The 23,890-nt window shown below is 39.7% G+C and overlaps 1 protein-coding gene and 1 long non-coding RNA gene across 4 annotated transcripts; one reads left to right on the top strand and one right to left on the bottom strand.

The window, feature by feature from the left end:
• Positions 1-600: 600 nt before the first annotated feature.
• FMO2 (flavin containing dimethylaniline monoxygenase 2) lies at positions 601-23,881 on the bottom strand. 3 transcript variants are annotated; one of them, XM_015123252.3, is made up of 9 exons: positions 23,734-23,881; positions 23,249-23,386; positions 15,986-16,174; positions 15,016-15,178; positions 12,304-12,446; positions 7,783-7,982; positions 6,231-6,586; positions 4,090-4,162; positions 601-3,095 (listed from the first exon to the last, which is right to left on the bottom strand). In XM_015123252.3, exons 2-9 carry the CDS (start codon positions 23,378-23,380, stop codon positions 2,735-2,737), a joined length of 1,617 nt encoding a protein of 538 aa, XP_014978738.2. In that variant the 5' UTR covers positions 23,381-23,386; positions 23,734-23,881; the 3' UTR covers positions 601-2,734.
• LOC100428551 (uncharacterized) lies at positions 4,765-12,538 on the top strand. Its single transcript, XR_013416320.1, has 2 exons — positions 4,765-4,893; positions 12,277-12,538. It is a non-coding gene; the product is annotated as an uncharacterized LOC100428551 (long non-coding RNA).
• Positions 23,882-23,890: the final 9 nt, after the last annotated feature.

Here is a 23,890-nt window from a genome sequence, read left to right as displayed (position 1 = left end):
TAGATGGTTTTCCTGGGATAGTTTGATGGTCAGGATATATGGAGGCAGAAGGATAGATGGATGAGTCTTCTTTAACCTTTGAGTCAACCTCAGAGGCAGGGTTCTCTATAAATAAACTATTTACATTTTTCAAAGATACCAGAACATTTGGAAAGATTTCAAGAGATTTCTAAAAATTTTAGGGACATAAATTTAATAATATTTTCCTCGTGGAGCTATATTTCCGCACTGATTTAGCATTAACCTGACAAATGCTTTTCAGTCTCTTCCACTGTAGAAGTAGGAAAACAACCATAGCTATTAAATGGGTAGTGATAATGACAAAATAAGGCAAGTTATGCAAAACAGGACAATGCCTTACATATTATAAAGCAGGAATTGCCAAAGTTTTGCTGTAATGGTGAGAATGTAAGTATTTTAGCTTTGTGGGTCACATAGGTTCTGCTGTGACTACTCAACTCTAAAAGTGTTGCTTGAAAGCAACCACATAAAATAAATGAATGAATGTGGCTGTGTACTATTATAAAAATTTATTTACAAAAACAGGTAGTGAGCTAGATTTGGCCCACAGGCAGTAGTAATTCACTGACCCTTGCTATAAAGGCTTGATAAATTTTATTAGTATTATTAATACAATGGCTTACAAAAAATCTTTAATACTTAACAAAGCAATATATTTTTTAACCAAGAACTAAGTATATACCTCATTTACAATTTTTTAAAACAAATTTGCTTATGGGAGCAATGAAGAAAAAAAATCTTGCCTGTAAATCCTGGTATAACTTAATTGAATTAAAAAAAAAAAAATTTAACTACAGAGACTGACATTCCATTGTTCTAGGTCCCTGAGGGAGAAATCCAGGCCAAAATGAAGAACAATGTTCACAAAGGCTTGGTAGAAATAAGAGGAGAAATTTGTTGAAATCTTCAACATCTCTGACCTTTGTTCTCTCTTGGAAGGGTTTGGTTTGGACTCACGACAGAGCTCATTTTACAAAGCACAGTTCATGGAAGGAGCAGCTGTAACAAATGTTCCATTAGGAGATATTTGTCTATTACGTTGCTCAATGTCTATTGACATTGAATTGCTTTTGTTTGTTTTAGACTTCAATTCTAAAAAAAAGTTTGTCTCTCCTAACGGACCAGTATACTTCCTTTTACCAAATGTTAGAGGTTACATATTGTTTATTTAGCTTTTTGCCTTGGTTATCTGTAAGACTGGAGTTAGATACAAGTGTCAATCAATATAATGCTTTGCATCTACTTGGGAGATACACCTTTTTTCCCTCAATTCTTATTTTTCCAAAATGTCAAAGATTATCCTAAATGTTATTGCATAGGTATCTTTCATTGTAAATTCCTTCAGATGCTTTTTAGATCTAGCTGAAATATAAATCAAAAATTATAAATAACAGTAATTTGGTCATATTTGGCAAAAAGAATGCTGTTTTCTATGTAAAGGGCCTCCCAAAGTAACAGATATATGAGTATAAATAAGATAAACTGTTAATAAATTCTTTATAAATAATGAAGTGTTTTGTAAATAAATATATTACAAGACAACATTATGATCTTTAGTTCTAGAGTTCAACAAACCTGGGTTCCAATTCCAGCTGCCTCACAATATCAGCTGCTCTGAATCTTAGTTTCATCATCTGTGAAATGACTATAATAGCTGTAACCATCTCACAGAATTGTTGTGAGAATTAAATGAAATAATACATATGATGTGCACATAGCGTAATGTCTGGCCTACGATAAGCATTAAACATTTATATTTGTTAGGTAGCTATCATGACATTTTAATTTTTCTAGCAGTATTTCTGTCAAAATATAGGAAATGTGGCTATTTGCTTAGCTCTAAATATGAGGTCCTAAAAGTTCATCTGAGCAATTACTGATGTTTTCTAAATCTATCCTCTCACTTTTTTCTCTAGTAGTTTGAGTGATCCCCGACTGAGCAGATGAAACATGACCTAACATCTGAGAACTCTGTTACCAAGTAGGGTGGATAGAAGACCATCAAAAACATTGTTTGGGAGTCTTAAATATTTACCCACAATTTAAATTGTCTAATAATTTAAACCATGGGCTGCTTTTCATGCTGTGTAATTCTATTATTTTTCCATACAACTCCCGTATATCAGGGCTGGCAGCACTATTTACCTGAGCCGGTCTTTTTTTTTTTTTTTTTTTTTTTTTTTTTTTTTGAGGCGGAGTCTCGCTCTGTCGCCCAGGCTGGAGTGCAGTGGCGCGATCTCGGCTCAGCGCAAGCTCCGCCTCCCGGGGTTTACGCCATTCTCCTGCCTCAGCCTCCTGAGTAGCTGGGACTACAGGCGCTGCCACCGCGCCCGGCTAATTTTTTGTATTTTTAGTAGAGACGGGGTTTCACCGTGGTCTCTATCTCCTGACCTTGTGATCCGCCCGCCTCGGCCTCCCAAAGTGCTGGGATTACAGGCGTGAGCCACCGCGCCCGGCCACCAGTCTTATTTTATTTTACTTTTTGGTAACTTTCGTGAACTGAGGGAAGCGTGGAATGGCAAAATTGCATGACACAATTTGGTTTTGTACATAGACCCAATTCTGCTAATTCTCTACAATTTCCCCCTCACCTGTACTACCTAACTCTAAAATATATTATTAGAACATGAATTTAATATTTTTTCTTCTAGTTTTTTTTTTTTTTTTTTTTCTTTAGGAGGTAGTGACTGACAAGATAATAAAGCCCAAAGTGTTATGCTGACTGGGACCATTGAAGTTGGCAGAAAAAGGCCACAACAACAGCAACAAGGCCCAGGATTTTCAACAGAAAGGAAACTGGGAAATTAGATGAATCCTTCAGGACCCGAGTCTTTAGTGGCTTCAGTATCCTTTGTTTCTGGGTGAAGATGGCACTCCTGGCTCCTTCCCATTGCCCAGGCCCAGCTAGGCGATACTGATAGGAGTTGCAGGGTCCGAAAAACAGTCTCACAGCCAGTTTAGGATCTTTGAACAAGAGAGAGCAGAAATCTGGCTTCGCACCTATCTCTAAGGCGAGCTCATCCAAGTAGTCAACATAATTGGTCTGCAACGTCTGGCTCTGGCTTTCTCCAAACCTTAGTGAAGAAAGTAAAAAGGGAATATTCACAAAATGTTCTCAGTTTTCTAGAATATTAGGCATTCAAAACTGCTAAAGGAATGAAGGAATGAGTGAATACATGAATGAGTTTTGAATGAATCTCTGGTGGAAAGTATGAGTTTATTGTTCCAGGAGGCTCATATCTCAGATTGAGAATAGGCCCTCAAAGAGCCATGAATTCATGGATGCTCTAGAAATGTGACAAGATGATCACCATTGTTTGGCATTTTTTAAGCAGTGGCAAATCTCCAGGCAAGTACATACTAGTCAGGATGGCGGCAGGGATTCATGAGATAATGCGTATGAAAGCATAGCTTGGTGTCTTGCTCACAGGAGATGCTTAATATTTGCTTGTTAAATTACTAAAGTACCTGGCAGTCTGGATGACATATAGTAGATAATCAATGTTAGGTAAAATTGAATGTGAACAAGAGAAAACTCCCTACACCTGATGTGAACCCCAAATCAACTTTCCAAGGGTACTCGATCACTGTTGAACCTCATTTTACCTCATCATAAAGTACAAATCCTTGAACGTTCACACCAACCCCTTACTAATTTATTTTGATGGGGATTCTCCAGCTAACTTTTCACAGCTATTCAAGCTACTATCACCACCGTCTCATCCCATTCCCTCTCTAACCACGGAGTGTAGGTGGCTTGAGAAGTTACGGAATCTGACATGGGCATCATATAGAACTGAGATGAAATTAAGCCAAGGAGAAGTGCTCTGATTTGGTACAATTCTTATCTTTAAGTATTTGGTTCTTAACCTAGTATGTATAAGAATCGCTTAGGGAAAAGATAAAAATGCAATTTTTAGCCTCACACACAGAGTTTCTGATTCAATCATCTGGGCTCTAGCCCAGAAATTTGCATTTTATCAGGCATCTAGGTGGTTCTTGTAAGTAGCTAGATCACTGTACTTCAAGAAACACTGCTTCATTTAAAGAATTAAAAAATATTCTTACAGGTCAATTCTTTTTTCATTCCTTTTGATAATGTCCATCATCATAGTTCTCTCTGAGGGCAGGTGACACAAGCCTAAGGAATAAAAGGTTGGTTTGAATAGTAAGTTTGAGTCAATATCATTACTTTATCTAGTTATTGATTCTTAAAATTAAACTCTGGCCATTGAACCATGTCATACCAGTCAGGGCTTCTGTGCTGTTGAACTTCATGGGGTGCCACTCCCATAGCACTCCATGTGACGCTGTCCAGGGAGCACAGTCTATGGCATGGACTACAAGATGGAGAGGGCCAAGAGAAGAGGCTGGAAAAGGGAAGCATGTCTGGAAGCCTGGCAGCCATGACTAGCAGTTTGGCCTCTATCCTAAAGGTGATAGGAGGCTGTGGAAGTTTTCTGCATGAAGTGAGAAGATCAGATTTATTTTTTGGAAAGATCTGTCTGGCTGCTGAATTTAGGAAAATGGACTCCAGGGACGCAAGCCCAAAGTTGGGGAGACCGGTAAAGAGGCTGTTGAAATAAACCTGGTGAGAGATGAGAGTCGGGCAGTAGAGATAGGGAAAGATTGATGCAGGAGTTATTATTGTGAGTTCATGATTACATTGCCTGCCCACAAATGTCCCCTGAGCTTTGAATGTGTTGAAATATGGTCAAGTCCCCTTGCCTAGAGTCATCAGACATCTGATACTCAAGCAGTCCAGGCCTAAGTTCCTCACTGAAGCCCTCCTGTCCAGACTTGCATCATTTTCTGCACACCCCCTTTTATTTACAGCACTACTGTCTACCTGGTTTCCAATGCTGGAGATCTGTAAGTCCTCCTTGATTCCTCTCTATTTCCCTGACTTTCCCACACTGAACCAATCATAATGTCCTGCTGATTTTTCCCTTAATGCTTTCTCACACTTATGGCTTCCTTTCCACTTTGTATCTCTGCCCTGGCCCAGGATGCATCATATTTTAGCATAAGTTACTTCAGTAACTTTCTCTTTCATCTGTGAGGCTGTAGTCTTTCCCCACTTTCAAATCTATATTCCACACTACTGCTGAAACAATCTATCCAAAGTGTAAATCTGCTAATGCCTGTTCCTTGCTTATAACCCTCCATTGGTGCCCCGGGCTGAAGAGCTTTCTAAAATGCATATTCCAGGTCCCTTGGCCAGTCTTACTTAATCAGGGTCCCTAAGGATCCATCAGATGATTTTCATGTGTAGCCATATTTGGGAAGAACTGATCTATAATTTATAATCTAAGCGCCATAGCATGTCTTACAAAATTCCTGTGTTCTGTCTCCTTCTCCAAGAGTAATCTCTTTTCTCTCTCTGCCTCATATGTCATGCTCTAGGAATGTCAAATATAATGTGCCTTTCCATATGTATCATTGCCTCTATGCTTTGTTCAGGCAATCCCCTTTTCTGCCCCTGAAAAAATGCAGTTATCCAGGACGTTTTCCTTTATCATGTGCCCTCTCCTTTTTCTACCGTGATAAGTGCCCTTTCTCTCCTTCCCTGAGCACTCCATATATTACTCAATCAAAGCATTTGTCGTATTATGTTGAAATGGTCTGTTTAAATTTCTCTCAGTCCCACCAGTTCACAGCGCAGGGCTAGGTATTCAGTAATACCTAGCTGAACAGAATTGAACGCTGGAGGCAGGGAGATAACACTGTTCTGAGGAGTATGAAGTGCTACACAGGCACTCAGAAATAAACCTTTTAATAATTTTATAACTTGTAGGGATTTGTGAAGTTGAGCTACTCAGGTATTAAGAGTTAAATTGATCTGCACATATGCTGAGGACGTTTTAAACACCACATAGGTAACACCAGGAGACACAGATGTTTTTCTTAAACTTATTCTCTCACGATTCAAATAAAAGTTAACATGCACTTAGCTTTATGCCAGTTGAAATTCTCTTGACAGTCTAATAGTTTAAAGGGATGATTGCAGGTATTTATTATGACCAGATTCCTGTATTTGTTATTCTTTGAATTCTCCAGTAACTTTTTAGAAAGCTAATCTTGTGAGAGCAGCCAAGGTTGTCAAACTTTTTCTTGGCAACCTTTTTATCTCAGGCAACATTCTTATCATTATTGATAAACTTCACCAGATCTGAAACACTTAGCCACTCCCCTGCCCACACACTTACCTTTGAAAACTCTTGTCACCCAACGAGCTTGAAGTTCAGCAGTTGGGAAAATGGAACCTAGGGGCTGGATGAGACCAATGCATGCAAAGGTTGACTTCTCCAGGTGAGCTGGGAATATGTACTTATACAGTGAGACCATATTATTCTCTACTTTAACAAGTGAATCTTCAAGGAAGGGAAAAGAGAAACTATATCCTGTTGCAAAAATGATGACATCAATGTTCTCCTCCACTGTTCCATCCTCAAAAATGGCAGAAGTTTCTGTGAGCTCTTTCACTGTAGATTTCACCTTGATGGCTCCACAGAGTAGACGACTTGGGACATCATCATTTAGTACAGGTTCCTTCATAATGTATCTGAGACATACAGAAGAAAAACATTCTGAAGGATCATTTCCTGAGGAATCTTGAACCCTCTTGACATTTTTGGGGTATGGCTCTGAAAATAAAACAGCTTTTCAAATATCTGTAAAACTTTAACTTAACTGGTTGTCTGTGCCAGTCCTTATTTTCTGACTTAATTCTCATGTCACAAATACCTCCCATCAATAAATAAGGGAAAACATGTAGGCGATGTGAGTGAAAGAGATTTTAAAGAAGGAAGCATCCCCTAGGGCTTAGACAAAATCCCTGAGTATTATGGTGGTTATTATACCATTTCTGTTTTTAACCTTTGTCATGCTATCTAGCTTTTATTATTTTGCTGTTTTATTTAACTCCTATTTGATCATAAGTAAGGAAGAAAAAATTTGCTAAATTTCTACTACTTTTGAAACCTATGAAGGGATCAATGTGAAAATTAATGTATAAAATTAGGTTTGGTGATATTTGTTAGTCCCAAATATCCATGGAGTCTCTGTTAGTAATAACATGGATGTTGATGCAAAGTCTGCTTATATTTTTTTGTAGATTTGAGAACATTTTCTTTTTCTTTTTTTAATAGACAATACATGGCACTTATGTCCGATCTTAGAATATGGTAGTTACATGGCAGGCATTTGTTAAAAGATTCTGAAGCTCTTCTGTTTTTTAAGGGAAGAAACCTGTAACAACTAAAGCAAAAGAACCATTCATAACATTTGCTTGTGCTTAAATCACTGACATATAACTGACATCAACAGAGATGTGTCTTTTAGCAAAGAAAAAGGAATGTGTTTCAAGGTTGCCCATGGGAAGAACCTTCATGGTATAGGGTTAGCAAAGCATAAATTATTAGATGGAGAATTACGTGTTTCCCACCACACCCCTCTGAAAGGCAGGTCATAGTCTCTTGAAACAGTTTTCTCCAATGTTAGATAACTCTGGGCATTAGAAAGTTCTCCCCTAGTTTTGCTTTCTGGAGCAGCTTGTAACACTTTTGCTTCATCTTCTTAAGTGTTTTTTAAAGGTATACAGAACAAATTTAGAATCCAAACTCCAGGACCTATAAGGTACTCATATTGTTAGATTGTAGTTTGAAATACTGCGTTAGCAATTTGAATCTTTGTTAAAGGAGACACCTTCAGACAACTTTGCTCACCAACGAGTATACCATTAAAGCAAAATAACTCTACTTGTTTTGAGGCTCAAGGCCATAATTTTCATGGTTGAACCACCGATTCATCTGTTGTTCTATCATCCATTTTACAACTGTTCGTGGCAGTACATTGCGGAGCATAGAACGAAACCGGGTGTGGAACACCGAGTCCCAAGGATAACCATCTTCAGAGACACGACTCATGACCCAGGTGCCATGCCTGGTGCTGATAAAAACCTGGCAAGCAAAAAGAAATGCAGTTTAAATTAGGGCATTGTCCCATTTAGGAGGAATCTACTACGAAGGTAATGTATCACATGTGTAGCCCCAGAATTTACAGAGATTCTGTTTTAAAGATGATTGACCTCAATGTAAAGTATCTCCTAAACAGGGGTACCCCATGGCATTTACACTGATATAGGAAGACTGCAACAAAGTCTTGAGAACTTCATGCAGACATGAGAAAGTCTTTGGGCTAATTCTGATGATGAAATCCACAAGTCTTTCCCATGTTTACAGTTGTGGTTTGCTGCTCCTTAAGAGAAAGTTCCTCCCTCCTCTCATGTTTTCCACCCACCTAAGTTTCTTCTATAGTGCAGGTAGAATGATTATAATCCTTGGAAACATGTGATTATAGCCTAGTGACTACATAAGTATAAGTATATGCATCTGCATATCTCTGGATGGAGAATAACAAGGGAAATAATCTTCCTTCCATACTTAAAAGACTTTATTATTGTGTGTGTGTGTGACAGGGTCTTGCTCTGTCACTCAGGCTGGACTGCAGTTGTGAAGTCATGGCTCATTGCAGTCTTGACCGCCTAGGCTCAAGTGATCCTCCCACCTCACCATCAGACATGACCACCACATCAAGCTAATTCAAAAAATATTTTTGTAGAGACGGTCTCACTATGTTGCCCAGGTCAGTCTCAAATTTCTGGGCTTAAGCAATCCTCCTGCCTCAGCCTCCCAAAGTGCTGGGATTACAGGCATGAGCCATAGTGCCTGATATGTATTTTAAAAGTTAAAAACTGTGAACTTATACTGTGATTCTCTGTCTCTTAAAGTGCACATCTGAATCCTCTTTCAGATGTATTCTTCACCTTGTTTACTAAGATTTCTCGTTTCCAAAATGTACATTTAATCTCTTTTCAAATGTATATTTTGCTGTGTTTACTGTTACTCCCTCATTGTCCAAATGCATATTTGAACCGCTTCTTAAATGTTCACATACCATCCAATGAGTTTTGTTTAAGGCTATACTTGATAAACACATAAGATTCACTTGCAAGGTAACCAATTTACTTAAGAGGATTGGATATGGGCTGCTTGGGTTTGAATCCAAATCACACTACTGTGGGTGAACTATTTCAATCTGTGTTGCCATAGGTGAATGATTTCAATCTGTGCCTCAGTTTCTCTCTCTGTAAAATGGGGGTATTAACAGTACCTACCTCATGGCATTCTTGTGTAGATTAAATGAGGTGGTATATATAAAGTACTTGAAATATTGCCTGGCAAGTGATAAGTACTGCTAGCTGTTATTTTGTAAAGTTAGGCTGGAAAAGAGGAGTTTCATACAGTGCCTTATGTCTGGAGTGAACCAGAATTTGGAGACAAATTTTGTGGGGATGGGCCTTAAATTCTTAGCTTGTGAAGTAGCACCTACACCAAGCATTCCTGTATTGCTGGTCTGTGTGTGGTATATACCTATGTTCTGAATTTCTCCTGCTGTTGCCCTTAGGCTGACTTGGCAATACTTTGATTAGATATTAGATACAAAAATATTTCCATTAGTGTCTCTTTCCATTATTTACTGTCCCCTCTTCTTCCTCAGGATCAAACCCTGTTTCAAATGGAATGCTCTGCCTGTTTGATTCACTCTTTTTCTGTTGTGACCCTCCCTACAGCAGGGGAGTCTAACCTGCCTTAGTGACACTAGCTGCAACAGCGAGAGAAACGTGAGGATTTAGGCTCAGTCTGCTTTATCTGAGACGCATGCTTTAGGTCAAAGGCCAGAGATTTGGTTTTTGGTCAGAAGTATGTAAATGACTGATATGGTTTGGCTGTGTTCCCCCACCCAAATCTCACCTTGAATTGTAATAATCTCCACGTGTAAAGGGCGGGACCAAGTGGAGATAATTCAATCATGGGAGAGGTTTCCGCCATGCTGTTCTCCTAATAGGGAGTAAGTTCTCACGAGATCTGATGGTTTTATAAGGGGTTCCCCCTTCGCTCCCATTCTGGCTCCTGCCACCTTCGTAAAGAGGTGTATTCCACTGTGATTGTTAGTTTCCTGAGGCTTCCCCAGCCATGTCAAACTGTGAGTCAATTAAGTCTCTTTTCTTTATAAATTATCCAGTCTTGGGTATGTCTTCATAGCAGCATGAGAATGAATTAATACAATGATGCAGCACCATCCCATATGATCTTGAATGGTGCTTTTGGATTGTGGTAGAGAGTGCTGTGTCCTTATAAAGGTGAATTTCTTTTAACAGAGCAGTGCACACTCAGAATTTTGGTGAGTTCAGGTGATAATTTCAAGTTACTCAGATGCATCTAGTTCTGTTCCTAGCATGTATAGCTCCTGTAAAGTCTCTGTTTAGTCTTTTCACAGAAGGCTTGAGAGTATATTACTCTGTGTAAAAGGTTTTATGATAGTTATAGATTTATGTTACTCTAATAAATGTTGAAGAGATTAGTGCAGATGAATGATTATAATCCTGGAAATGTATGATTATAACATATTTAGGAGGAATCTACTATGTAGCTGATGTATCACATGCATAGCAACAGAATTTATTGAGTCTCTGTTTTAAAGATGATTGACCTCAAAAGTGAAGTACCTCCTAAAAAGGGGGCACCTAGTGGCATTTACACTGATAGAGGAAGATGGCAACAAAGTCTTTTGCACTCTGTGCAAAAGATTATTTAAGGAGCTGTAAGGCATGCAGATAGAGCCAAGGTAGTTTCTTAATACTGAATCTGGCACCATAAGGCTTTCTGTAGGGCAAGACCCATACAAGGAACTGGTTCTTGCCATCTAAGATTTGATATCTTTGGAATGAAGAGATCTAAGTCCAAATCACTGGTCTGACAACATGTAGTAGTCTAGGATGGATCTTCACTTGGCTGACTGCTACATCAGCTCCTCACATACTGCCCCATTATACACTGTTAGGCTTTGTGGGTGTTCCCAGCATGAAAGAGCCTAGAGCTGGTACTCTCACTTTCCAGCTCTGCTCCTCTCCAGGCTGTCACAGTTCCTGCCCCCTCACTTGTTCTTCACACTGAGATAAGTGACAAGAGGTTTGTTCTCACAAAGTGAAGACTTACTGGGTCTAGTAAATCTCCTTCTGGTGTCAGTGACTTGCTCTGTTCCCAGGCTGGTACTGACTGACACTGACTGATGGATGACTCTGACAGGGCCCAATGTAACCCCTTCATTAACCTGCTGGGCAGGCGTCATGTTTGCTTATAACTTTTGCCGCTGGGTATCTAGAGTCCTGAAAGTGTAAGACTCAGAATGAAAATGATTTGTTGGTTGTGCAGAGGGCCATGGTAAGCCTTGGGTGGCCAGAGATACCAGGCTGAGGGAGCTAGTGTAAGAGTGATTTGGCATCTTGTTCAGGCCTTCTTGAGAGGGGATGCTTTGGGAGAGGACCTTTAGCGATTTTTCTTTCTTTGCCTAGGTCTATCCTTGCAGAAGGAGTTTATTTTTTTGCTATTCCTTACCACCACTGTCAGCAGCAGCATCGTATAATGTTTGACTTTTTGGCAGCTCAGCTGGTGTCATTCCTGAGCAGGTGCTAAGAGGACAGTGGTTAGAAGGCCTCAGGAAGCACCTAAATATCTATGATTTTAATTGAGAGACCTACTATCCATTTAATCTTTTCTTTTAATAATATTTGGGTAACTGAAGATTATATTTCAAATATAATTCAAATATGCACTAAATTTCTAAAAGCCACTCTCCAGAATATGAACAGATTAACCTCTCATTAAACATCCAGGTAGAAACAAGGTGTCTTGGCTGGGTATGGTGGTGCATGCCTATAATCCCAGCACTTTGGGAGGCTGAGTTGGGCAGATTGCTTGAGTTCAGGAGTTTGAGTCCAGCCTGGGCAACGTGGTGAGACCCTCATCTCTATAAATATATGAAAATTAGCTGGGTGTGGTGTGGCATGTGCCTGTAGTCCCAGCTACTCAGGAGGCTGAGATGAAAGGAAGGCTGGAGCCCAGGAGGTCAAGGCTACAGTGAGCCATGTTGATGAAAGGCCTCTTTCTGGAAAATCATCTGGTCAAAAGTTCACGTTTTAAAAATGGGGGAGCCATCGCCCAGAGAAGTGAAATGAATCACTCTAGGATACATGGCTGGTTAGTGACAGAGCTAGGAGGTAAACTGGTTTCTTGACTTCCAGATTTTCTATGATGCCACAATGGGCTACCAACCAACTAGTTAATGAGGATTTGAGCCGTGATTATATAGCTGGGGTTCTCCAGTATAGCATCCCCACTTCCTCCCCTCCAGGTACATGGTAAGCAGAGAGCATCGCACCTGAGCAGCATTCTTACTCAGCTCAACAGCAATATCGGAGCCCGAGTTTCCCATTCCGATCACCAGGATGCGTTTTCCCTCAAATCCATCTGGATGCTTGTATTGGCGGCTATGGAAATATTGGCCTTTGAACCTCTCGATACCTTCAGGGGGAAGAAGAGAGAAGTCTGAGCTCCAGAGCAACTATGTCAAGCTGATTTCAATAAAACTGCATTGCCAGCTTTTCCTTTCTGCAGTCAATTTGTTTTGCCTCTTCTCTAAAGGAGTAAAGCACATAAAGTTTAGGTACCAGACCAGGTGGGGCCTGTAATCCCAGTGCTTTGGGAGGCCTAGGCAGGTTGATTGAGCTCAGGAGTTTGAGACTAGCCTTAGCAGCATAGTGAAACCCTGTCTCTACAAAAAAAAAACAAAAAACAAAAATTAACTGGGCATGGTGGCGCATGCCTGTGGTCCCAGCTACTCAGGTGACTGAGGTGGGAAGATTGCTTGAGCTTGGGAGGTAAAGAATGCAGTGACCCCTGATTGCATCACTGTACTCCAGTCTGGGTGACAGAGTGAGACTGTCTCAACACCAAAAAAAAAAAAAAAAAAAAAAAGGACCAAAGGGGTTGATTTTGATTTCGGAGGTTCTGATAGAGACAAACAAATGGTCATGAATACAGCAGGACCAGATACTGCAGGACCAGATACTGCAGGACCAGATACTGCAGGACCAGATACTGCAGGACCAGATACTGTCTTCTGGCTTCCCATTATACTATTTTGGACTATATAATGACGCTTGACACTTTAATATCACATATTAGGCAGGGTGTAGTGGCTCAAGCCTGTAATCCCAGCACTTTGGGAGGCCAAGGTGGGCAGATCAACTGAGGTCAGGAGTTTGAAACCAGCCTGGCCAACATGATGAAATTCTGTCTCTACTAAAACTACAAAAATTAGCCAGGGGTGGTCATGCACTTGTAATCCTAGCTACTTGGGAGGCTGAGGCAGGAGAATCACTTGAACCTGGGAGATGGAGGTTGTGGAGGTTGCAGTGAGCCGAGATTGTGCCACTGCATTCCAGCCTGGGTGATAGAGTGAGACTCCATCTCAAAAAAAAAAAAAAAAAAAAAAAAAAAAAATCACTTATCAGATACTCTTAAATATTTCTTAAGCACATTATGAAGTACTATTATAATTGTGTAATAGTTAGAATACAATTTAGCAATCTTATTTTCCAAAAGTAAACAAAAACTGAAACTAAAAACCAGGAACATAGGAGTTGGTTTCCATATTGTGTAAGTCAGTGACTTGCTGGTGGTTAATCACAGACAAGCTTCTCTGTGTCCTTTCCTAGTTACTATTACACTTCCCAGAAACATACGACTTTATAAAGGATTTGCCATTGACGGTGGGGTTGCTCGAAAGAATCTTTAGATTATTGGTTCTCAAAGTGTGGTCACATGGCCAGCAATATCAGCATTGCCTGGTGTTAGAAATGCAAATTCTCAGCCTCATGCCAGACCTACTGTCTTAGTTTGTCCTCTATTTTTAACAAAATATCTGAAACCGAATATTTTATAGTGGAAGGAAGTTATTTTGGCACACAATTGTGGAGGCTGAGAAGTCAAGGTTGAAGGGTTGAATCTGCTAAGAGCCTTCTTACTGGTTTGGACTCTTCAGAGTCCCAAGGCAGCACAGGGCATTGCATGGTGAGGGAGCCAAGCATGCTAACACGCTAGCTCAGGTCTCTATTCCTCTTCTTATAAAGCCAGCAATTCCACTCCTGTGATAACCCAAGAATCCATTAACTCATTTATCCACAAATGGCTTAACCCATTCATGAGGGCAGAGCTCTTATGACTCAATCACCTCTTAAAGGCCCCATCTCTTCATACTGCCCCATTGGGGATTAACCTCAATATGAGTTTTGGACAGGACATTCAAGCCATAGCACCTATTAAATCAGAAATATGGAGGGTGGGGCCTAGCAATTTGTGCTTTGAAAAGCCCTCCAGGTGACTCTATTTGGGAACAATTGCTTTAGATGAGCAGGTCTTAATCCTGACTATATATTAAAATCACCTGAGCAAACTTTCATTGCTCTAACCCTACTCCGTAGTGTTTGAATCTTTGGGGGTAGGTCCCCAGGCCATCAGGGATTTAGAAGTTCCCCCAGGTGATTCTAATATGAAGCCTGGCCTATGAACCACTATATTACCTATTTTCCTGAGGGCCTTGGGAAAGAAGTGTGTTCTCTGAGGAAAGACTTGGGTGGACCAGAACAGGTGGATGCAGGGTTCTATTCTTGCACTTCTCTCCCCATCACTAACCTGCAGAAGCATTTCTTTCTAGGAGTGCTCCCCTTGTGTGTGAGAATGGACCTGTGGAAAAGGCTCGGTGTTTGACAGGGTAGAAAAAGGCCAATGCAAGCACACGACTAAAAGGGCCTCTCCAACAGAGAACCAGTTTGATGTGCATTCTCTAAAATTCTGCTGAGGATTTAGTGACTTCCAAGGAAGTTTGCTCTGAGTTCTATGTGTGATGAAGACTCAGAGGCCGATAGAAACAAAGATGCTGTTTGGTGTCTTTCATCTTTTTAGCTCTATCTCAATCTTATTGAGCCAAGTTGTGCCTAGTTGCAGCAATGAATCCTGCCTGTCAATCTAAACTACATATAAAGTACCTGTAAACCTACTCCAAAAAGCTGGGAATCCCTGCGGGTCTTACCTGGAAATGACTTCAGTGGGATATGAGGTAGAAAGTGGTGGCCAGTGCAAACCATAACTGCATCAAAGACAGCACTCTGCTCCTTGCCATTGCTCTGAGTGACAACCTTCCATTGGCCAGAGGATGAGAAATCTGGACACTTTCTCACACTAAGGACAGTTGTCTTGAAGAAACAGAGAAGGCATCATTGAGAATTACTCCAGGATAACATGGGCCAAGTGTGTCCTTCTCATCGCTGCTTTGTGCAAGAGGCCTGACTCAGCAGTGGGACCCGTCTGTTAAGGGTGTTGAATACTGAGTAAGGACTTGAGAGAGAAAAGAAAAACAAGTTCTTATGAAAACTGTCAGAATCCAGATGGAGTCACTAATGTTAAGAAACCCGACAAATAGAAGTGGGAAAGGCCAGAAAGAGTGGGTTCTCATGGTGTGTGCCTGGTAACAAAAAAGACTACAAAAACCACCACCTTGCAGAAAGACCATCATAATCTTACACAAAAATGACTTCTACAAGAACATCTGCTCAGTGACTGTCCAATCTTGGACTGGCATCACCCTTGTTATTGCTCTTTATATTTATATAATTATTTCAAAACAATTATGTAATTGTATTTTTCCCCCATTTAAAAACTTTTGTCTTCCTTTAACTCCCTGAATATACACATAGTTTACCATGGCATGCACATTCTCATTACAGTGCTCTATTACAAAATAAGTTTTTTTAAAGAACTTCTGTTTGTTATTTGATAGTCTGAACAAGGAAACCAATAATTCAAGTGATCATGCAATTGGCATATGTCAGGAACGTTAAGTGTAATAACACTACTTTTTGGGTTTTACATCAGGTTGTTATATTTCAACAAACACTTAGAATGGGATAGTTTATTCATAATTGCTTTCATTATCAGAATAACTTTTCTATTTAAATACCTGGACCAATGTAGAGAAACCCATTTCCCCAAAAATACCTTACCTGGAACTGAATATATTTTAACAGATCAAATTTTTTGGCAAAAATCCTGAAATATTCCAGAAGTTTAGAATTATGCAGGAAGTTTGGAAAATCTTCGGGCATTGGAAAGTCACTAAAACAGGACATTTCTTTGCTGGTGTTGGTAACGACAGATTGATAGATGCTTGCTCGGCCATCTTCCACCTTCTCCTAAAGGATCAAATACAATAGTGATAATTACACACTCAAATTTTTTGTTTGTTTTTTACTCTTCCTACATCTAACCCCTGGGTGATGCAATTGTCTTTGGTTGCTGTGGTGTGATGACAATGTTTAGGTGATGAGTGCAGTCTATGTGTTCCATCAATCATTCTGTGATGACACCAGTTTGTTGCCTGCCTGTAACACTCACTGTGAGGGGTAGGAGTGATGTGGCAATGGTGAGGTTGGGCACAGGGACAATTATTTTGGCACATTGCAAGATATTAGAATCCTGGGTCTCTACCTATTTAATGCCAGTCTTTGGGACAACCAGCTTACTTCCTGAATTCCCCTTGGGGAGGCTGTATACACCCACCAGCTCTTTAGAAACCAGTAAACCCTGGGACACTGGGCAGAGAACATAATAGAGAATTTCAGTATTCTAAAATGAATACTTTTGGAGGAAGGGAGTTTGCACATTTTGACACATTTTGATTTGAATCCCTTTACACAAATCAATCATTGTCAAGTGATAAAGGTGAGTAGCACTGATATCTTATTTATTTATTTATTTTTGAGACAGGGTCTCACTCTGTGGCCCAAGCTGGAATGCAGTGGCATGATCATGGCTTACAGCAGCATCAACTTCCTGGGCTTAAGTGATCTTCCCACCTCAACCTCCCAGGTAGCTGGGACCACAGGCATGTGCCACTACACGGGCTATTTTTTTTTTTTTTTTTTTTTTTTTAGAGATGAGGTCTTAACCATGTTGCCCAGGCAGGTCTAAACTCCTGAGCTCAAGCAATCCACCCACCTCGACCCCTAAAAGTGCTGGGATTACAGGCATGAGCCACTGCGCCCAGCCCCAAGACCAAATAATTTTACAAGTAGCATAGAGTAGAGATAAATAGGAGGGTTCTGGAGTCAGACTGACTGTGTTGATGTCCTAATTCTGCCACTCATGGCTTCGTGACCATGAGCAAGTTACATAGGTCAGTTTCCTCATTTTCCTCTATAAAATGGGGCTCACTAATAACTTAAACATGCAACAATTGTTCCAAGGCTTTAATGAGAGTGAATAAAGTACTTAGCAGAATGTCAGGCTCGAAATACATACTTAAGAATATTGATCTCTTTTCTATTATTATTGGCCACTAGAGTTAAATTTACTAAGCCAGCCACAGTTTTGAATCAGTTAAACTAAGACGGTTATACTACAGCCAAAATGCTAGTTTTTAAAAGACCCAACAATTTGGCTTGAAAATGTGGTTGGCTCCTCTATCAGGTCAATTTTAAGGGAATTTTGAGTGATGAGAAGAGCTGATTTGATGTCTGAGGCCCTACGGTAATCTTAGGGCCGGGGCAAAACTTTGGGAGGTTTTATTTTACTTGTGTAGTCTGTCAGCAAACAATAATGACCTCACAATTCTTTCTCTGAAGATCAAGTGATAATCCTTTCTTTTTTTTTTTTTTGAGACAGGATTTCGCTCTTGTTGCCTAGGCTGGAGTGCAATGGCATGATCTCGGTTCACCGCAACCTCCCACTCCTGGGTTCAAGTGACTCTCTTGCCTCAGTCTCCTGAGTAGCTTGGATTACAGGCATGCGCCACCATGCCCAGCTAATTTTGTATTTTTAGTAGAGGCAGGGTTTTTCCAAGTTGGTCAGGTGGGTCTGGAACTCCCAACTTCAAGTGATCCCCACCTGCATCAGCCTCCCAAAGTGCTGGGATTACAGGCATGAGCCACTGCGCCCTGGCCAAGTGATAAACTTTCATTGTTGGGTTAATTGGTAAATAGCAGCTAAAAAAAGAAACCTTTGTCTTTATATGTACTTCTTTCTACATTTAGTTTGCTAAAGTAGGTGTCTGTGTATTTAGAGAAATCTGGGTAAAATTGGCCTAGTTTTCCTAGTTATGAAGAGATGATTAACATTGATTTAATAGACAAGTATGTATCAAATGCTTATCCTGACCAGGGCCTGGGCTTGGAGTTAGGGATAAGATGCTAACCGTACAAACATAGTTTATATCTTTATGGAGCTTATTGTTGTATTGAATTAAAATGCACTTGAACTTAGAGACGTGAAAGTGGAGATAGAGGGTTTATTGTCAATCAAGAGGAGGACAGAGACAGTTTTCAAAACCGATATATTTAACTCACATATTTACTTAAGTACTCGTACTGCCTGGATAACATTTAAGCATAAATATAGATAGTCTGAATTTCCTTATATATAGAATTTGCCATAATTTTTTTTAACATAAATGATCATATAATAAAGAATTCTTCTAATATAGAATTTTCAGAATGTCAGAAAACTCTAGCAAACCAAGTTAATTCAGATAGCACTTATTTAGAATTTATGATCTTTTGATCACGATCTGAATTGAAGTTTATGTTTGACTTCATGACAATGAAAAGGTTGTAAACTAAGTTTAAAGAAGATTATAAGGGTAATATTTAATCTACTTAAGGGAGCAAATTTATAAAGCAGGAACAGATTCACTTATTATAAATGTGAATTACAAAAACTTACAAATTAAACTTTTGTTTATGAAACATCATTATATTGACCCTTACCAATCAATAATTTTGCTTTCATGGGTAGTTATCATAAACAGTTAGAAGTAATAAAATGCTTTTCTTTAAAAATACTCTGTGATTCTGTCATTTCACTCTTTTAGATGGACCTTACATCTATGTGCTCCATTACTCGAATTGAATATGTTTGAAACTCTTCTTACTTCCTTGTCCTATAGTTAGAGGCAAAATTACAATTCTCAAATGCCAGTCAGTGGACCAGTTGCATTAGAAGATGGGTCCAGATGTGTGGTGGCACAAGGCTGTAATCCCAGCTACTCAGGAGGCTGAGGTAGGAGAATTGCTTGAAGCCGGAGAGTGGAGGTTGCAGTGGGCAGAGATTGCACCAGAGTCCTCCAGACTGGGTGACAGAGTGAGACTCCATCTCAAAAAAAAAAGAAAAAAAAAAAAAGGCCCAGATTCCTGTATTTTAGAAGTGCTCCCTAGCTGCTTCTGCACAATGAACTTTGTGAACCACATCTCTGTTAGAGTATTGCTATCTTCTGTCATCTTTCACTAGGCTGGTGTCCCCCTTGATCACTGGCCTTGATCACTGATAGAGACCCCTAATTAAGCTCCCTGGCTCAGGTATTTCCCACCTTTTTTTCTGCTGCTTTCAGGGTAAAGGGTATACACTCATTGGCAATATGTTTGGAATATTGGATCTTGGGGGAGCCGTATTTTAAGAGAGAAAATGATATTTCAGATTGAACTTAGAGGAAGAAAATCAAGATTGAGATATGTCTAGAGAGTATTATGTGAAAATTAAAATAACTAAACATATACATCTGGAAAAGGAGGAGATCAAAATCCAAATATTAAAAGAAAACCCAAAGAAAAAAAAATGTACATGGTAACTCCCACGTGACTACAAGGTATTAGGAACAATAAAGGAAGCAGCAAATGTTAGTGGCTGAAAGATGATCATGTTTTCCTCTATCAATACTTCAGCAAGGTTATTAAGTGTGAGAGCTCCAAAATTATAAACCCTCATTTTTTTTCCCCACCACCTATGTTCCCCTGAGCAAATTCTTTATCTGAAAACTGTTTCTTCTTAATATGTAAATAAAGATAATAATACGTACTTCCTAGCAGTATTGCGAAGAAAAGAAGGTGACGCTTGCCAAGAGCTTCCCATTGCTAGAAAGAGCTAAAAATACCTACCTGTCCCACGGTCCATATGTGCCACTAGGGGGTGCTGGAGAGTTTGGAAGAATTCTGTGTTGTCTGGGTTGAGCATAGGACAAGGATTCTTAAATTTACTTATTTATTGTTAATTTGTCACCACCAAATATGTTAAGTAATCTCAGAAGGATTTGTATAAATATAAAAATTAATAACCCATTTTAAACATTGCTTCTGGATGGTAGAGTAGTGAAGAGGCAGTTTCCCAGGGAAGAGCATGGGGCTCCCAGCATCCTTCCTGAAACTCAGTCACCTGGTAACCAAAACCCTCACATAGCCCTACTGCAGGCAGCCTGTGAAATTTTGCATATTTTATGTTTCGCTCTGAAGGGAGACTCTTTGGACTCTTTGACTTCGTTGAGTGGAGACAATAGTTTACATTCCTCTATTGGATATAGTTTTAAGAGGAATTTGAAATGTGATACTGTTACAAGTTCCACAGTTATATACTTAAACTTTAATATTCAATAAAGTCTAATTAGGTTTTAATCCAGTTTTTCTAGTGAATAGGAAGGTATCTCTAATCTGAAATTTTAGATACTGGCAATAGGATAGTTGGAGAAGTATTTTACTGAAGAAAATACCTTCCTAGAATTCATCAAATCATATTATTGGCAGACTATTCAAGCTCACTCTCATCTCTTTTGCTGACAATAAGTCCGTGGGATGTGAGCTTGCAAGGATTTTGGTATACTGGGGGAGGGAGGTTGTGGAGCCAATCTCCTGCATATACCAAGGAACAACTGTAATTTCTACATTTCTTGTTTAGGTTAAGAATCTACCGGCTGGGTGCCGTGGCTCATGCCTGTAATCCCAGCACTTTGGGAGGCTGAGGCGGGAGGATTACAAGGTCAGGCGATCGAGACCATCCTGGCTAACACGGTGAAACCCTGTCTCTACTAAAAATACAAAAAATTAGCCGGGCATGGTAGCAGGCGCCTGTAGTCCCAGCTACTCGGAGGCTGAGGCAGGAGAATGGTGTGAACCCGGGAGGCGGAGTCTGCGGTGAGCGGAGATAGAGTCACTGCACTCCAGCCTGGGCCACAGAGGGAGACTCTGTCTCAAAACAAAAACAAAAACAAAAAACTCCCAACTGAAATCTACATGTGAACCTAGAGTGGACAAAAATATCTTTGGTTAAGACAGGAATGACCAGCACATTATATCACCATCCCAGGAAAAGCTAAAATGATGTTAATCACCAGGTTTTAATAAGAAATGAATGTGATTTAAGCTGTTTTCCTTTTTGCAAAGCTACCTGTCTTACAGAAGAATACATTTCTCCCTTCTCCATCATTAACTCTGAGTGTGTTTAGATAGTAGAATGATCAGATTTTTAAATTAGGTGTTTGTGTAACAATTACCAAACTTAAAGGATTCATTTGAGATGTTTATTAAAAACCCCCAGAAGATTTTGATTCAGTAGGTCTGGGATGGTGCCCACGAATCAATTTTTTTTTTTTTTTTTTTTTTTGGTGGCAGGTTTGTTTAACCAAAGGAGTCAATATCTTTAAGAAACTCTGCATGGCTGGGAATGGTAGCCTGGGCGATAGAATAGGACCCTGTCTCAAAAAAATATTAAAAAGAAAAGAAACCCTCTAGGTGTGGTTTATGGTCATATGTACTTGAGAAGCCTAATGTTGAATGTTAAAAAAGATCCCTGTTGGCATGAGATTAAATTTGAACTGACAAAGCACGTGCAGGTCCTGGATCACCTTGCTATCCTCCTAACTAATCAGCCTGCAGTGAGAACCCTTTGCACGGTCTCTGCTGATATGAGTTTGATTTTCATGTAGTCAAACCTTTTGCTCCCATCTGGAATATTCTTACGTGTTTTAATATCTCAGAGATACCTGATTACATAATTAAACTTTTGAACATAAACTTTTGTTTAATCTTTTACATATGTGTTTTAATATCTTACACATGTGTTTTAATATCTCAGAGATACCTGATTACATAATTCTAAAGTCATTGCTTTTGGAGTCTGAACGTAAACTTTTTGTTTAATGGTTGTAAGTCAGGGCTTATCTGTTTAGAAGTCATAGAGGCCCTGGTTTGAAGGCCAGTTCCTCCAGTTGTGTGGCCCTGGCCATCTCACTTAACCTCCCTCACTTTCAGTTTGCTCATCTATAAAATATATGGTTATTGTTAGTAGCCAACATTTATTGAATATTATGAGTCCCAAACTTATGTAAGTTCTTTATATGAATTATCTCCCTTAATCTTCAAAATAGCACTATGAGATAATCACACTTTCCTGTTGTTATATCCATTTATAATTGAGTAAACTGAAACACAGGATGTAAATAACTTGCTCAAGATCTCACAGTTAGAAGGTGGTAAGCTACTACCTATTGAGAAGTTGTGGGAAGGAATAATTATAAATCCTTAGAGCTGTCTATGCAACTTTCTAATTTTTATACAAATTGTGAAGGACAGCGATATGGTTCAGCTCTGTGTCCCCAACCAAATCTCATCGTGAATTGTAGTTCCCACAATCCCCACGTGTCATGGGAAGGACCCGGTGGGAGGTAATTGAATCAAGGGGGCAGCTACCCTCATGCTGTTCTCACAACAGTGAGTGTGTTCTAATGAGATGATGGTTTCATAAGGGGCTTTTCCCCCTTTGCTCAGCACCTCTCTCTCCCATTGCTATGACTGTAAGTTTCCTGAGTTCCTCCCCAGCCATGTGGAATTGTGAGTCAATTCAACCTGTTTCCTTTATAAATCACCCAGTCTCAGTATTTCTTCGTAGCAGCATGAGAATGGACTAATACATACAACTAGCATTATCAATATTTGGTTTGATTAATAGAATACATTTTAATTAATAAAACATATTTAACAAAGAGTTTCACAGCAGTTATACTAGACTGTCTTTGATAAAGCTCAGTAAACAAACATGGTTCATTTGTCAGAGAAAAATACTAATGATAAGAACATGTTCTCTAAAGAAGAATTTGGTTCAATAATTGAAGCAGAAGTGATATCTTGAAGAATCCCTGTTACTTCTATTTTTGTAAAATGTTCTCTAATATTAGTGTATTACAGAATGACAAAAGTATGGGCTGTAAGACAATTGCTGAATCCAAAAGAAGACATATTTTACATGCCTGGGTCAGCTACCTGGGTTGGGTTAGTATTGACCAGGGGAGAGATGCCAGCCTATGACTTCAGTTCCATTATGGCCACGTCAATAAATAGAAATAAAATCTGATCAAAGTTGTTTAATAACTTCTCAATATGGCCCATCAGTAACCATGATTCACCCTGAAATAACACAGCCTGTTCAAGACCCAAGAAAATCTCACTTACTTTGAACCTCCACACTCCTCCAATATCTTCAGTTCTCTCAAAGCAAGTGGGCTCAAGTCCCTCATCCACACAGCACTTCAGAGAAATCAGGCCACTGACCCCAGCTCCGATCACAGCTACTTTCTTTGCCATCAGTTCCTGTCAAGGAGTTGATCAATCGGCATTACTTAACTAGGACAACAGGTAAGAGAATCCTTATGATGTGGTCAGGTAATTGGCTTTAAACATTGTAGCAGTGGTAATTTAATAAGCAGCACTATTGAAGAAAGAGCCAGTCAAAATCCTGCTCTCTTCTTGCCTTTGAGAAAAGCTGAGTTGTCTTATGGATTTGTTGCACACCTTGCTTACATCTAGCTTTAACATTTAAAAGCGACGCATTCAACAAAGCCAGACTATGCAGTAACATACTAGGTATGTGAGCCAAATTTCCAGCTAGAGTTCTGAGCTTTTCCTTTTCAGCTGCTTTCCCCAGCGATCAACCTTACCTTTGTTTTTGCCTTTTGGCACCGTCTCTTGACAGAATAGTTTTCTCCCTTGGTTGTGTGCTGGGAGGCAGTTGGAAGCGTTTTTAAGAGTAGGAGGTGGCTGTGAGAAATGGGAGGAGCTCCGTCTCCTCCAGCATTCTTCCAGTTGAAGCTCCAA

This window comes from Macaca mulatta, chromosome 1 (genome assembly GCF_049350105.2).
Source record: "Macaca mulatta isolate MMU2019108-1 chromosome 1, T2T-MMU8v2.0, whole genome shotgun sequence".
Lineage (NCBI taxonomy): Eukaryota > Metazoa > Chordata > Mammalia > Primates > Cercopithecidae > Macaca > Macaca mulatta.
The sequence above is the reverse complement of the archived record's forward strand: the minus strand, read 5'-3'. Positions and strand labels throughout refer to the sequence as shown.

Excerpts from the sequence above, each read along its gene's own strand:
- FMO2 (XM_015123252.3), bottom strand. The coding sequence starts at position 23,380 with ATGGCAAAGAAAGTAGCTGTGATCGGAGCTGGGGTCAGTGGCCTGATT. Across the intron at positions 16,175-23,248 it reads GAGGAGTGTGGAGGTTCAAA|GAGAAGGTGGAAGATGGCCG; the intron begins GTAAGTGAGATT and ends TTGATCCTTTAG. Across the intron at positions 4,163-6,230 it reads GGTGACAAGAGTTTTCAAAG|GCTTGTGTCACCTGCCCTCA; the intron begins GTAAGTGTGTGG and ends TTTATTCCTTAG.